At 40.8% G+C, this 14448-nt stretch overlaps 1 protein-coding gene across 1 annotated transcript in view; it reads left to right on the forward strand.

Annotated features, from left to right (window-relative positions):
* The window catches only part of LOC144805618 (uncharacterized), a 99685-nt gene that overhangs the window by 37130 nt on the left and 48107 nt on the right, over positions 1–14448 (forward strand). Inside the window, 3 exon segments of the mRNA XM_078672143.1 lie at positions 1244–1315; positions 1949–1999; positions 2520–5641. Of these exon segments, the coding sequence (XP_078528269.1) occupies positions 3630–5641 (2012 nt within the window). The 5' untranslated portion in view covers positions 1244–1315; positions 1949–1999; positions 2520–3629.

Below are 14448 nucleotides of genomic sequence, written 5' to 3' on the forward strand. Positions count from 1 at the left end.
GGGAAAGGAGTCCAAGTTGTAGGCAATTCTAATAAATAACTAATAGGCTGTCAGAAAATTTTCCCGTACAAATTGGGTCAATGATGAATGGCACAAACTTAAACTGTGATTAAGAGCCAGTTATTATGTTAGGGAATAACCTTGTAAAATGACTTGTGGCTTTTAGGGGAAGAGTCACAATTCATTATTCATTTTTTTTAGGTGTGGTTTATTAAATTACATTTTGTTGTGCCATGTTTTCATGAATATTCATTGGTTGCTGTCATTTTTACCTCATCATGAACCATGTCAATAATGTGTTCTCTCTGTCTAAAAACTTAAAAACTGTACAGTTTTGGGATATTTGCTGGAATTGTTTTATTTTACACTTTTCCTAAAGTCAGACTACATGTCAGTCCTCTTACTGATTTTGTACTTAAGAACGTTTCCTTGATTTTTAACTAAGCAGATTCTATGTCAGTTTGCTATTTGATATTATAGAAAAACGTTTTCTTATTTCTTAGCACACATTTGTTGTGGTGGTCTGTCAATTGACTTTACAGATAGTTATTTCTGATTCTGCCCCCTCCTTCTGAGACGCCAGTGACACTGCGAGCTACGGGAGGAGGAAGGGGGGAGGCTCTTGTGTGCCCTGCAGGCTCTATCTTCTGCCTTCTCCTGTCCAATCCATATATTTCGGAGAGGCAGAGGTCTAGTTCTTGGGTTGCCGTCCTATAGGGCTCACAAGACACTGACCCTCCGTATCACACCTTTAAATATTTATACATTGAAAGCGCCAACACATTGATGCCTTGTTTCTTCCAATGCTCAGCATTTGAACTCTGCATCAGCTTGAGCTTGAATTGTAGTTGCTCAGAGAACATGGTTTGGAACAATCTAAGAGTCTTGTTGAATTATCTATGAACGGTGGGCAGAATTTAACATGCCTTTTGTGAACCAGATGGTTTTGATTTGCAAGTTTCATGGGATCTAAATGGAAAGATGGGGGTTATGAAGACGTGGACTGGGTTGTTAGGGTTTGTTCTCTGAGACTGTGGGTGTACTCTATATTCACAGAGACCTTTTCCAGCAGAGTATCGTGGTTCTTGAACCAAAAAAAGTATTTATTCATAACCAGAGTTGCTTGACAATGGCCTCCAGAGAACAAGAGATTCTTTTGTTTTGGAAGTTCAGGACGGTTAATTGGAAGACGGGATTAAGTATGATCGTCTGAAGCAAAACTATTTCTTTACTTCCTTTCAAGGTATTCTGGGATGACCAAGTAGTGCAGCGTGGCTGCCACCCTTGGAGGAACAACATATAATATAACTTTCAGGTAAGGATTCCTATAACTGTAAGTTTCCTTTTCCCCTGTTTCTTCTTTCTCTATTCCCTTTCTTGATCTCTTTTTTGTTTTTGTCTCTTCAGCTTCAACATTTTACTCCCTCTGTACACTATTCTTGTTGTTATCAAACTTCTGATAATCACCTGATGGAGCCACATTCCTCCTGGAACGTGTTGGGAGTGTAGTGCAGCTCCAGTTCCTTTTTAGGTCAGTTTTGCCCCCCAGTTCCTTAACTATTGGCACATTTGTCTCCTCCTCTACAGCACGTGATACTATAATCCCTCTGTTTGTCTTTCAGCGTCGTTTCTCTTTGGATCTGACTTCCATATCTTTACATCCTACCATCCTACCCTTTTCTGTCTTATCTACTACAAGCAAAAGACACAGTACATGTGCGTGGACACACAGGCACACAGGGCTTGCTTTAGGGTGGTGTGGCCGGTGGAGCTGCACCTGGTGCTGACCTTGGGGGCACTGTGTTTAGATGTAACTTATGGTTTCCTGTGCTGGAACATGTGGTGAGAGTGGAAGATAGCCTTTTTCTCTTTCTTCTGTTTTGTGTTTTCCTTATCTAGACCCTTTTTCGTTTCCGTTACTGTTGTGCTGTTTTTTTCTCTTTTTCAGGTGTTGCAGTGGCCTGGTCCTGTCGAAGGAGCATGAGTTCTGGGCCACAAAGTAAGTCCTTATCATCCGCACAATTTGAAATGGTGAATTCCACTGAGCTAACTGGACACAGCGTCTGTCTATGGTGGCATTTAAAGCACTGAGTGCAACAAGGCCAATTCCTTTGTTCCTAGATCACTGGAAAAAGGAATAGATGAACAGTCTAGGTGGGCAGGGTTAGTAAATAACATCTGATAATTCATTAAAAGTATTACAAATATCTCATTTGATGCCAGCCTTTGCCACAGAAATTGTAAATTGATAGTGTTGGCTGCTTCTGAGAATCGGTGTCACAATATATGTACAACTTGAGTTTCTTTCTTAAATATTAATTACGTTTGCTCTCACATCCTTGAGTTCCAGTGATCTAAAGCTCCCGATCTACAGTGTTCCGAGCTGTTTCACCACTATCAGAAATGATACTCAACTGATTTCCTAGCTTGTTTTTGTCAATACATTCTTTGTGCAAAGTATAAGGTCACAAATATTTTTTCTTTGTGTTCATTTACAATCTCTGACTCCGTTTCTACAGGTGACTGAAGCATGAACAGAAAAAAAGAAGGTTTAAATTTAGTGAAACATAACGAAAAGGATTATTTCAAGGAAAGTTAAAACATTCTCGCGCTCTAGAGAAGAAACACATTCTATGTGCCAGGAATGGTGAGGATGTTGGAGCGGAAGAAACTGGTGAATGTGAAAGTTGTCAAATCCCTAAAGGAAAATGACCATAAATGTTTACCAAGTGCCAGTAACTGAGATTGAGGAGAACATTGGCCACAACTGATCCCCACACAGTGCACTTGAGAAAACTCAGTGATGTAAATTCTGTTTGATGGTTTATGAGAAATGCTTTGGAGACCCAAACCCTCCCCAACAGATCAGTATCCGTAGACGTGATGTAAAAGAACCGTCAAGAAGACTAATATCCTCGGTTTACAAGCGCAAGCTTTTGTCTCCATCTCCTGTGATTCAGAGGAAAGAAAAGATTGTTTAAAAGAAAGTCATTGTAAATGCTCTTTCTCAGATGTTGATTCACCAAAGATGCTGGATTATCCTTTCCAATATAGGAAGATTTTCCCCCACCAACTCTGTCTCTTGAGTTTGATCCGAGTGGTTTCAAAGGATCCTGTAACTCCAAAGTGGATCATGTACCTGTCTTAGCCACTGAGCAAAAAAGCATATACTGGCACTGAAAGTATAAAAGGGGCCAGTGTTACGCTATTGATAATTCTTAAACCACCCTGGCATGCCCTAATCATCTGTCATTACTTGTATGAACAAACATAGCTACCAGGCAAACACTAAAGCCCAAAGACCTTATCAGTGCTTTTAAAACTCCTAAATCAAATGTGATAAAACAGAATCACTAAATGAGACTAATTAAACAAGAGAAAATTCACCCGGGCATAACTTGGAGAAAATGAATCCATGAGAGGCCTCTTAATCAATTCAAGGGGCTCCTCAGTGAAAGTTAATGAGACAAGTTAGATAGGTGCCTTTAAAGGTAGGAAATGATCTTCAGGTTAAAACTATAATTAGTTAAATACATATGTTAAGAAGAGCATCTGAAATGTATTTTAGAAGTTAATGCTGAGTTGTAACTTAAACATGTACACAATCAGAAATCAGATTCAGTCTTAAAATGATGTGTATTCAGGAACAAACCCAACTTGGAGAAACAAACAACTCGAATAAGAGCAATAACTGTGAGAACAGCTTTAGTTATCAATCCCACCTCACTAAACATGAGAAATCTAGCTCTGGAAGAAAACCCTATCAGTGTCCTGAATGCCAGAAAGGCTTCAGTCTCAAATCCAACCTTACTGTACATGAAAGAACTCACACTGGACAAAAACCTTATCAGTGCTCTGAATGCTCGAAAAGCTTCAGTCAGAAATCCAGACTCACGGTACATGAAAGAACCCACACTGGACACAAACCATATCAGTGCCCTGAATGCTGTAAAAGCTTCTGTAGCAAATTCAATTTCACTATACATGAAAGAACTCACACTGGACAAAAACCTTATCAGTGCTCTGAATGCTCGAAAAGCTTCAGTCAGAAATCCAGCCTTACTGTACATGAAAGAACCCACACTGGACAAAAACCATATCAGTGCTCCACGTGCCAAAAAAGCTTCAGTTTTCGTGGCAGTCTGATTCAACATCAGGTAACTCACACTGGACAAAAACCTTACCAGTGCTCTGAATGCTTGAAACGCTTCAGTCAGAAATACAACCTTACTGTACATGAAAGAACCCACACTGGACAAAAACCGTATCAGTGCTCTGAATGCTGTAAAAGCTTCAGTCAGAAATCCAGCCTTACTGTACATGAAAGAACCCACACTGGACAAAAACCATATCAGTGCTCTGAATGCTGTAAAAGCTTCAGTCAGAAATCCAGCCTTACTGCACATGAAAGAACCCACACTGGACAAAAACCATATCGGTGCTCCACGTGCCAAAAAAACTTCAGTTTTATTGGCAGTCTGATTCAACATCAGGTAACTCACACTGGACAAAAACCTTACCAGTGCTCTGAATACTGGAAAAGCTTCAGTCAGAAATCCAGCCTTACTGTACATGAAAGGACCCACACTGGGCATAAACTGTTATACTGCTCTGAATGCCAGAAAAGCTTCAGTAGTAAATCAGCTCTCTCTCACCATGAGAGAGCTCATACTGGACAAAAACCTTATCAGTGCTCTGAAAGCTGGAAAAGCTTCAGTCAGAAAGGCAACCTTACTAAACATGAAAGGACAAACACTGGGCATAAACTGTATCAGTGTTCTGAATGCCAAAAAGGTTTCTATCAGAAATCCGGTTTAACTCTACATCAGAGAATACATACTGGGCTCAAACAGTATCAGTGCTCTGAATGCCAGAAAAGCTTCAGTCGTAAAATAACTCTCACTCAACATGAGAGAACTCACACTGGGCAGAAACCGTATCAGTGCTCTGAATGCTGGAAAAGCTTCAGTCAGAAATTCAGCCTTACTCAACATGAAAGAACCCACACTGGGTATAAACCGTATCAGTGCTCTGAATGCCAGAAAAGCTTCCAACTGAAAATGACTCTCACTAGACATAAAAGAACTCACACTGAACAGAAACCTTATCAGTGCTCTGAATGCCAGAAAAGTTTCAGTCAGAAATCCAGTTTAACTCAACATGAGAGAATCCACACTGGGCTCAAACCGTATCAGTGCTCTGAATGCTGTAAAAGCTTCACTCGGAAATCCGACCTTACTGTACATGAAAGGACCCACACTGGGCTCAAACCGTATCAGTGCTCTGAGTGCCAAAACAACTTCCGGGATAGATCCGGTTTAATTGTTCATGAAAGAACCCACACTGGACAAAAAACTTATCAGTGCCCTGAATGCCAGAAAAGTTTCAGTCGGAAATCCAGTTTAACTCATCATGAGAGAATCCACACTGGGCTCAAACCGTATCAGTGCTCTGAATGCTGGAAAAGCTTCAGTAAGAAAATAAATCTCTCTACACATGAGAGAACTCACACTGGACAAAAACCTTATCAGTGCTCTGAATGCCAGAAAAGCTTCAATCAGAAATCCAGCCTTACTGTACATGAAAGGACCCACACTGGGCTCAAACCGTATCAGTGCTCTGAGTGCCAAAACAACTTCAAGTATAGATCCAGTTTAATTGCTCATGAAAGAACCCACACTGGACAAAAACTTATCAGTGCCCTGAATGCCAGAAAAGTTTCTGTGACAAATCCAGTTTAACTCAACATGAGAGAATCCATACTGGGCTCAAACCGTATCAGTGCTCTGAATTCTGGAAAAGCTTCCAACTGAAAAAGACTCTCACTAGACATGAAAGAACTCACACTGGGGAAAGACCTTATTAGCTCTCTGAATGCTGGAAAAGTTTCAGTCGGAAATCTGGTCTCACTCAATTTGGGAGAACTTACCTGTAAAAAACCTTGTTATTGTTCTAAATGCCTGGGAAGCGTCTGCTGGAGATTCAATTTCAGTCCACAAGAGAGAAAGCACAACGAGAAAGGAAATTACCCGTGCTCTCAATGTGATAAAAACTTCAGTTGTAAATGTAACCTTTCTACATAAGAGAGACAATGTGGGAGAATAAAAGGTGCTCACTGTCAACCCTGAGGAGGAGCTTTCAGCATCGCAAAACATTTACATGAAACAGCCACAAAGACACCGCTCCATTGATTGTACAACAAACCGTCTACTGAGAAAAGCACACAGCGAGGGATGGAAATGCTTGAATTAACCTCATCCTTTTGTAACTATTTGTGGCCTCATTCCATTCAGTGTGTTTTGCTCCCTGAGTGTTTATAAGTATTGACTGACCCACAAAGGCCATTGGATCCTGAACTTTGAGGCGACACTTCTAGATTCAGGAATGCTTGTAACCTCGAACTGTTTCCAGCCTTAACGAGCCTCACCAGGGGGCTGCAGCAGGAGTCCCTTTGTCGTAGGTCTCTATGGGACCAACATCTGTTCATGTCTGTACCACATAGGGCTGATCATTGAGAAAAACTAAAGGTGATGGATGAACTGGTAGTTAATCTCGGCAACATCCTGCCACATCATTCTCCAGTCTCTGTGCCACTAAAGACAAGGTCAACCATATGCAAACCATTCTTGGCTCCACCCTAAATAGTCCTAATGACTTCTGTTCCAATGGGACATGGCCTCGTATTACAAGATCCACACGAGTGCTCTCTTTCCATCTTCTTTTTGTTTCAAATGGAACCTGCTATCCCTTTAACCATGCCTCTGGCCTGCCACGTTCCATGCTTTGGCTCTTATCATCAACCTTGAACCATCTCCATAACTTGGAAGCTCTGAAGACTTCGCAGCTGTTGTAACTGCTTGAACTTTCCAACATTTTGATGGCCGTGGATTCAGGTTCACCATGATAACCCAACTCTACTCTGTGGGAATTTTGCACTTCAAGCCACTTCTGTGCAGCTCGTCACCTTCTGAGACTGATTCAGCCAAAAACCTTGCATCAAATTCCAGTGTTAATAATCACCAATCACCAATCTCGAGCATAGCTACCAAAGTCAGCTACAATTTTGTAGGTGACTTCCTGATTGATTCAGTGGATCTGCTTTTTTTTTTTTAATTCCTTTTCCTTTTGTTTGGTTTTCACAGTTGTTTTTGCTAATTAATAAACCTTAAATCACAGCCCTCCTTTAGATTTTATTTCTGAATACTTATTAAATATTCTTTTTGATCTAAACTTGGTTTGAATCTTTAAGTTCCTTGTCTATTTTTAATAAACTGTATTGAAATTTGTGACTTCCAATGTTTTGCTTTACCTTCGAGCGCGCCTTCGGCCATACTGCTCAAGCCACGGTACCAAAAGCGAGCTAGGAACGCTTTAGTAGAAATGACATTTACCTTTGCTGACCAAAGTTTGGGAAAAGCAAAGCCGGCTGACTCCAGAAAGCACACTAAGGTTACTCTCTTAGGTGGCCTCTGCACCACCTGTAGATGCAAACAGCAAAGATTATGAGGGAAGCTGTTGGTATCTGTGCCCCCAGAATTTGAGTCTGCCACCCTCCCTCAAACAGTTGAAAGAGCTAATAATGCACCCGTCAGAGATTCATGTCTCAGCAACTAAGACTGCTCTCTACTGCCACATAACACTCACACTGTTACCTGAATCACAATCCCTGTGCAATGTACAAACCTTTACATAAAGAAGTTGTGCTGTGCATTGTGAACAGGCTTTCACCCCCCTTTGTATGTAAATGAGTTTCTGTGATCAGACACCCCAGGCTCCCATTTCTTCTAGTGCTGTGATAATGTGAGAATGGTAACGAGATCACAAACAAGGGCTGTATTGAGAAATAACCGTCTTCCAAGTCACACAGTAGTTTGTAGTTCTTTACTACTCTTTTAAATGTACATCCCCCTATCCCATTCCAAGGTAGAGTATAGTTTGCGAAGTGTGACTCTCTTGTGGCCCGCTCCCCAGATTAAGTCCATAAGAACATAAATTGAGTCCAATTTCCTGAAGAAGTGCCGAGGCAGGTAAACTAGAGGGGTCAAGAAGCACTATAAATGTATTAACAGCATTTTTGCAACTGCCACTCTACCCATGGGTTGATAGTGGCAGGGAGCCCCAAAACTACAGGGATCTGCTAACACTGGAAATCACCTAAGTTGCCCTGTATAAGTTCTTCGTCGGTGTGGTAAGTTCACCCCTAAATACCCAAAGTGCTAATTGGGGCAGCACTTCATATATGATAGGACAAACACCACGTCCCTTCCGTATCCGTGAGCTTCCTTATTGCCAGTATAGTCTTGGGTGTGATGTTCAAACTTTCAGCGTCCTGATATATCTTGTCGTTTCTATTTACTCAGCGCTCGAGTATGCGCCTCTCATTTACCTTCCGTCTTGGGTTCAACGCCAATACAGTCAAACTTTCAGCGTCCCGATATTTCGTGTCGTTTCAATTCACTCAAGACTATACTGGCAATAAGGAAGCTCACGGATACGGAAGGGACGTGGTGTTTGTCCTATCATATGGACGTTGGGAACAAGAGCGATAGAAAGTCAATGCCATAATTGAAATACATTGGTGTTAGAGCCAGACTGCAATATAGTAGGCGATACCCGTAGGACAGTCTGCAAGAATTCTTTTTTTTTAGTAATAAGATTAGTTTAACATGATGCATCATCCTCAATATGCACAATACGTCTAATTGGTGAGACGCAAAAAAAGTGAAGGAGAAGGAGATTGTATCCCACAAACAAAAGGGAGGAAAGTATTTTATTATACAGAGACAGAAACATTGGTTGTCTTGAAAAAGATGGTGCAATAAACAGAAAACCATCGAAACGCGTCGACGCAATTAAAGGGTGCAATCAGAAGGACCAACACATTTGTGTCAAATATTGATTTAATCAATGTATTAACCAATGTGGCTTTAGATCTCTAGATGCACATTATGATATGACAAGTTTTGGTGTCTTACAATTTTCTCGGTTATGCAGATGTTAGACATATTCACGAAACAAGCTGGAAGTTAATCTTTTATTTATAGCGGCACAGCAACAGATGAAGACAGCTGGTAGAGAGCAGGAAGGTCCGAGCAACTGACCTTGATGGATTGTAGCTCCCTACGGTTCCAAATGGAACAGTAAACATGCAAATCATAACATGACCATTTAAAGCTACAGAGATAATATACAAGGCAATGAAGAATGCAACACATCTCCCTTATTAAAGAAAAGAGAAATAATTAAACACAAATTACAAAAGAAACAAAAAGGAAATAAAGGAAAGAAAAGGTTATACATAATAAGGGAAAATGCATTAAGAAACAAAATCAGCAAATCTCCTTGGCACAAATTTTTGACGTGAAGAAGACTTAATTCTAGATGCAATGGATTCCGTAAATTCGGAAAGAAAAGGTTATATATAATAAGGGAAAATGCATTAAGAAACAAAATCAGCAAATCTCCTTGGCACAAATTTTTGACGTGAAGAAGACTTAATTCTAGATGCAATGGATTCCGTAAATTCCCGTTGTGGAACAGAAAACTTAGTGGTATGAAAATCAGGACATTTTGCAACACGTTTGATGTTCCATAACTTACCATCTTGTGTGATGACACTATTAGTGAAAAGCTTAACCACTTTCATAGGCTTACCAAATTTATATCAGCATTTGGTAAGAAAGCCTGGCCTCCTAATTCTAATCCAATCACCAACAGACAAATTAGAGCTTTTAGTATTCCACTTACTATCATACCAGTCTTTTGATTTAGCTTGTTTACTTTCTACTTTTTGGGCAATATCATTAATAACTACTTTTGAGAAAAAGTTATTAGAACATTTTTCCTTAATCCACCAAGGACAAATATTAGAAGCAGGATCGCGCCCTTTAAGAAGACGAAAGGGACTAACCTCAGTAGTTGAGTGTGGAGTTATGCGATATAACCAGAGTTTTTCCCTCAAAATATTTTTCCAATTAGATCCTGACTTAATAACATCAGAAATAAAACCCTTCAAAACCCTGTTGAAACGCTCAACTAAACCATTCTCATGGGGTTCATAAACAGAAACAGTGTGATGTATAATGTTCTGTCGTTTGAGGAAATCCTCCATCTCTAAAGAAGTTAACTGAACCCCATTATCAGTGACGAGTCGAAGTACAACCTTCTCCTGAAAAAACTTCTTTAAAGAATTCAATTACATTACACGTTGAAGCAGCAGACACAAATTTGACCTCAGGCCATTTAGAGTGGTAATCAATGAGTACAAAAGCATAACGAGAATCTGAGGGTAGACACATAAAAGGACCAGAAATATCGAATGCTATTTTTTTCCAAGGATCAGTAGGCCAGGGTGTAGCCTTCAACGGAGGAACATTAACTTTTAACATCTTTTCACTACCCATACAAACCATGCACTCTCTTACCTTGCGATCAACCATGCGATTTAAACCTGGCCACCAAAAATAATTCCTTATTAAGCGTTTCATTGCAGACATACCTGGATGCATTTTGTGAGCCAGGTCTAAAATAACACTTTGCATGGCAAATGGTGGTACACATTTTCCAGATTTGAAAACAAAATTATTTTCTAATTCCAATTTATCATAAACTTTAAACATAGGCATGAAATCTTCTGTTAAATTTTTCTTGTCAGGCCATCCTTCCAAAATATTTTTTTTTTGATAGACTGCAAAGAAAGATCTTGATTATCTGCAAGAGTCCAGGATTCTTGAGAAACATCTTGAAACGTACCCAACAAAACATCTTGTAAACATGTGACAACATCAGTGTCATCAGAAATATCATTTGAATAAATTTGGCAAGGAAGACGAGACATGAAATCAGGAACAACATTTTTTTTTTCCAGGAACATATTCAGGTGAAAAACAATACTCCTGTAATCTAGAAGTCAATCTGGCAATACGTGCAGTTGAATTCCAACCCCCACCTGGAGAAAGAATGTTGACAAGGGGTTTGTGATCAGTTTTCAAAATAAATTTGCTACCCTAAATATAGTTCCTGAAATGTTCAATCGCCCAAACACGGGCCAAGAGCTCTTTCTCTATGACAGCATATCTGCGTTCACTTTCATTTAAAGTTCGTGAAGCAAAAAAAAATTCCATTCTTCTTTGCCTGATTTCTGAGACAAAACTGAACCAATACCATACATGCTTGCATCCACAGTAATAATGCATGTCTTGTTCAAGCAGAAAGGCTTAAGTGTGGGAGCAAGTAAAATCTCTGATTTAATATTTTCAAAAGCATACTGCTGTTCACTCCCCCATTCAAACACATTACCATGTCTGAGAAGCTTTCTAAGTGGTTCCATTTTTGCTGCAAAATTGTTAACAAACTTACTATAATATTCGCACATACCTGCGAAAGAAAGCAACTATTCTTTGTTGCATGGAGAAGTAGCATTGTTGATTCCTTCCACATTGGATCTTTTAGGTACTACACCATCACCAGACAACATGTGACCAAGATATTCAACGGAGTCTTGAAAAAGTTTGCATTTACTTGACTTTAAAGTCAACCCACTTTTCCTCAGTTTCTCACACACACAACGCAAATGTACAAAATGTTCCTCAGTGGTAGCAGAATAAATAAGAACGTCATCTTGGAAACACTTGACAAAATGATCAACGTCCCTAAAAATGTTAACCATAACCCTTTGAAAAACAGAGGCTGCAGCTGCCAACCCAAACGGCATTCTTGTATATTGATACAGCCCTTGAGGAGTGATAAATGCCGTGAGACACTTAGAATCATCAGTCCGGGGAATTTGGTGATAGGTAGATCTTAAGTCGAGAGTGGAGAAAACTCTAGCTCCCTCCAACATAGAGACCACTTCATTTATGTTGGGAAGAGGATGACAATCCACTATAATTGCAGCATGTAAGGCCCTGAGATCGATTTTAAGTCCCAACACAAATATTTCACAAATAGGCTTTTTTATAGACTGCAAAGAAAGATCTTGATTATCTGCAAGGGTCCAGGATTCTTGAGAAACATCTTGAAACGTACCCAACAAAACATCTTGTAAACATGTGACAACATCAATGTCTTCAGAAATATCATTTGAATAAATTTGGCAAGGAAGACAAGACATGAAATCAGCAACAACATTTTTTTTTCCAGAACATATTCAGGTGTTAAACAATACTCCTGTAATCTAGAAGTCAATCTGGCAATACGTGCAGTTGAATTCCAAATGGAACAGTAAACATGCAAATCATAACATGACCATTTAAAGCTACAGAGATAATATACAAGGCAATGAAGAATGTAACAGCAGGTCATAAGCAATTTATGGTGATTGTACTTAGAAATTATATGTGTTTTATGTAGTAGACAGAGATTGAAGTAGGTCAACGGTCTAGTCAGTACAAAAGATTTTAAAAGTGTAATGACATTTTATGTACTTTTTCTTAACTATAAAATACCTTTGTCATATACTATGTTGATTTTTATAATTTAATGCACTGTGAATTATTGTACTCATTGTATTATTTGACTGTTGGGTCAGGGGAATACTGTTTTATTAACTAGATATTCAGGTCACAAGACCAAGGAAGAGGGATTGCATATGAGCAAGCAGATTCTGGTGTGCAGTTAGTGTACTGGTGAGAACAACGAGTATACTCATGTACAAGGATTTATCTGTCACCAGATGTTTCAGATCTGGGTAAGCATAAGCCAGTCCACACTGCATGGGTCATTCTGATTGCATTCCCGTGTTGTGGTGTGGGAAGGGGCAGAATTAAAGTTCCCACCCCATATACTCTGCATTGCCAGGGTTTGTATCAAGGGCTTGGATGAAGTACAACTGTCTCCAACTCAACACAGACAGGATGGAAGTCCTCATTTTTGGGAACAACACCTCACAATGGAATGACACATGGTGTCCCATGGAGCACGGAAAAACCCCCTGCATCAACATACCATGCCCGCAACCTCTACATCATTGTGGATAGCAAGCTATCCATGAAGAAACAAGTCAATGCAGTCTCATCCACCTGCTGCCACACCCTTTGCAGGCTCCACAAGAGCTTCAGATGGCTCCCGGCAAACACCAGAAGGACCATCATGCAAGCACTCGTCACCAGCAGACTGAACACTGGAAACACAATCTATCTAATAATCACTACACACCTCTGGATGAGAGTCCAGACAACACAGGACTCAGCGGCAAGACTCATACTCAACCTCCCAGAATGACACACATCACACCCCTTCTCAAGAAACTACACAGGCTCCTGATTCAGAAGAGATTCCAGTTCAAGATGATGAGTCATGCCTGCATGGCCTTGCACAACGAAGGACCAGCATACATCAACAAATGCCTTACCTTCCACCAACCAACAAGACACCTTCTATCCGCTTCACTCTCCCTCGCAGACACCCCACAGATCTGCTGAGCCAACAGCAGTGGACGCCATTGGAATCGCTGCAGCTCAACAGTTTCCCAACACAAGCTCCTCTCTTCGCCTGTGGACGGCAGCCTTGACAACATCGACACTGGCTTTGTAGGGCGTTAGTTCTATCGAAGTTCAAGCCACCATGTAACCCCATTTCTCACCCTCCCTTCTGCACATCAAGAGATCTTTGCTTTCCTTCACTATGTTCAGTCTAAGGCAGTCAACTCAGGGTCCTGGTGGTGTTTCTGGGGTCATATCACCTTGTCCTCTGTCATCAGGGCAAGAGCAGGGCCCGTTCACAGTTCTGCTGGAATGTTCTCCAAGGCGAGGGCCAACTCTCAGTGCAGCAAGGCTCCCGCCTGAAGTGTGGGTGATGGGGTGGGCTGCTGCAATATTCCAGTTCCACCATGACCCTGGCTTGTTTGCATGCTGCTTGCCCATTTGTAGGCTTGCTAAAGGAAGACCTTCGCAGCCCTCTCTTCTAACAGGGATTGTGCCAGTCTTGTCGCGGGAGGGTACAGCTTGGGTCCTGGGGCACCCCTTTTGTCTTCAGCCATTCCCAGTCCTCCACAGTGTTTTGAAGATTAGTGCTGCATCTGTATCGACTACTTGCAGTTTGTCTGGGAAAATTAGTGAGTATTTTAGCCCTAGTTGAATCAGCTTCTGCTTCTGTGACGTGACTGAACCCCAGAAGCATTCCACTTCAGCCGTATAGTCCCGATATATATTCCCAGTGCGATTATCAATTTTCCAGGAGCAATTGGTACTCGCCACTTGTAGGATGTGGTTGTGATCCCGGTAGTTGAAGAGTCGTGCCACTACTGGCATAGGAATAGGCTCTACCTGGTCCTTATTCAACCTTTCTTTTGAGTGGAAGGTCGATCTCTTACTGCCAACTGTGCCATTGTTCTAAGAACAGCTCTATGTTAGGCTGCTTGGCCCCCTCTGGGAGTCCCACTAATCTTATGTTGTTTCTGCGAGACTCTCCGCATCTTCCACCCTGTCTCACAGCTTTACGACCTTCATC

This window comes from Lissotriton helveticus (genome assembly GCF_964261635.1).
Source record: "Lissotriton helveticus chromosome 1_1 unlocalized genomic scaffold, aLisHel1.1 SUPER_1_unloc_16, whole genome shotgun sequence".
Lineage (NCBI taxonomy): Eukaryota > Metazoa > Chordata > Amphibia > Caudata > Salamandridae > Lissotriton > Lissotriton helveticus.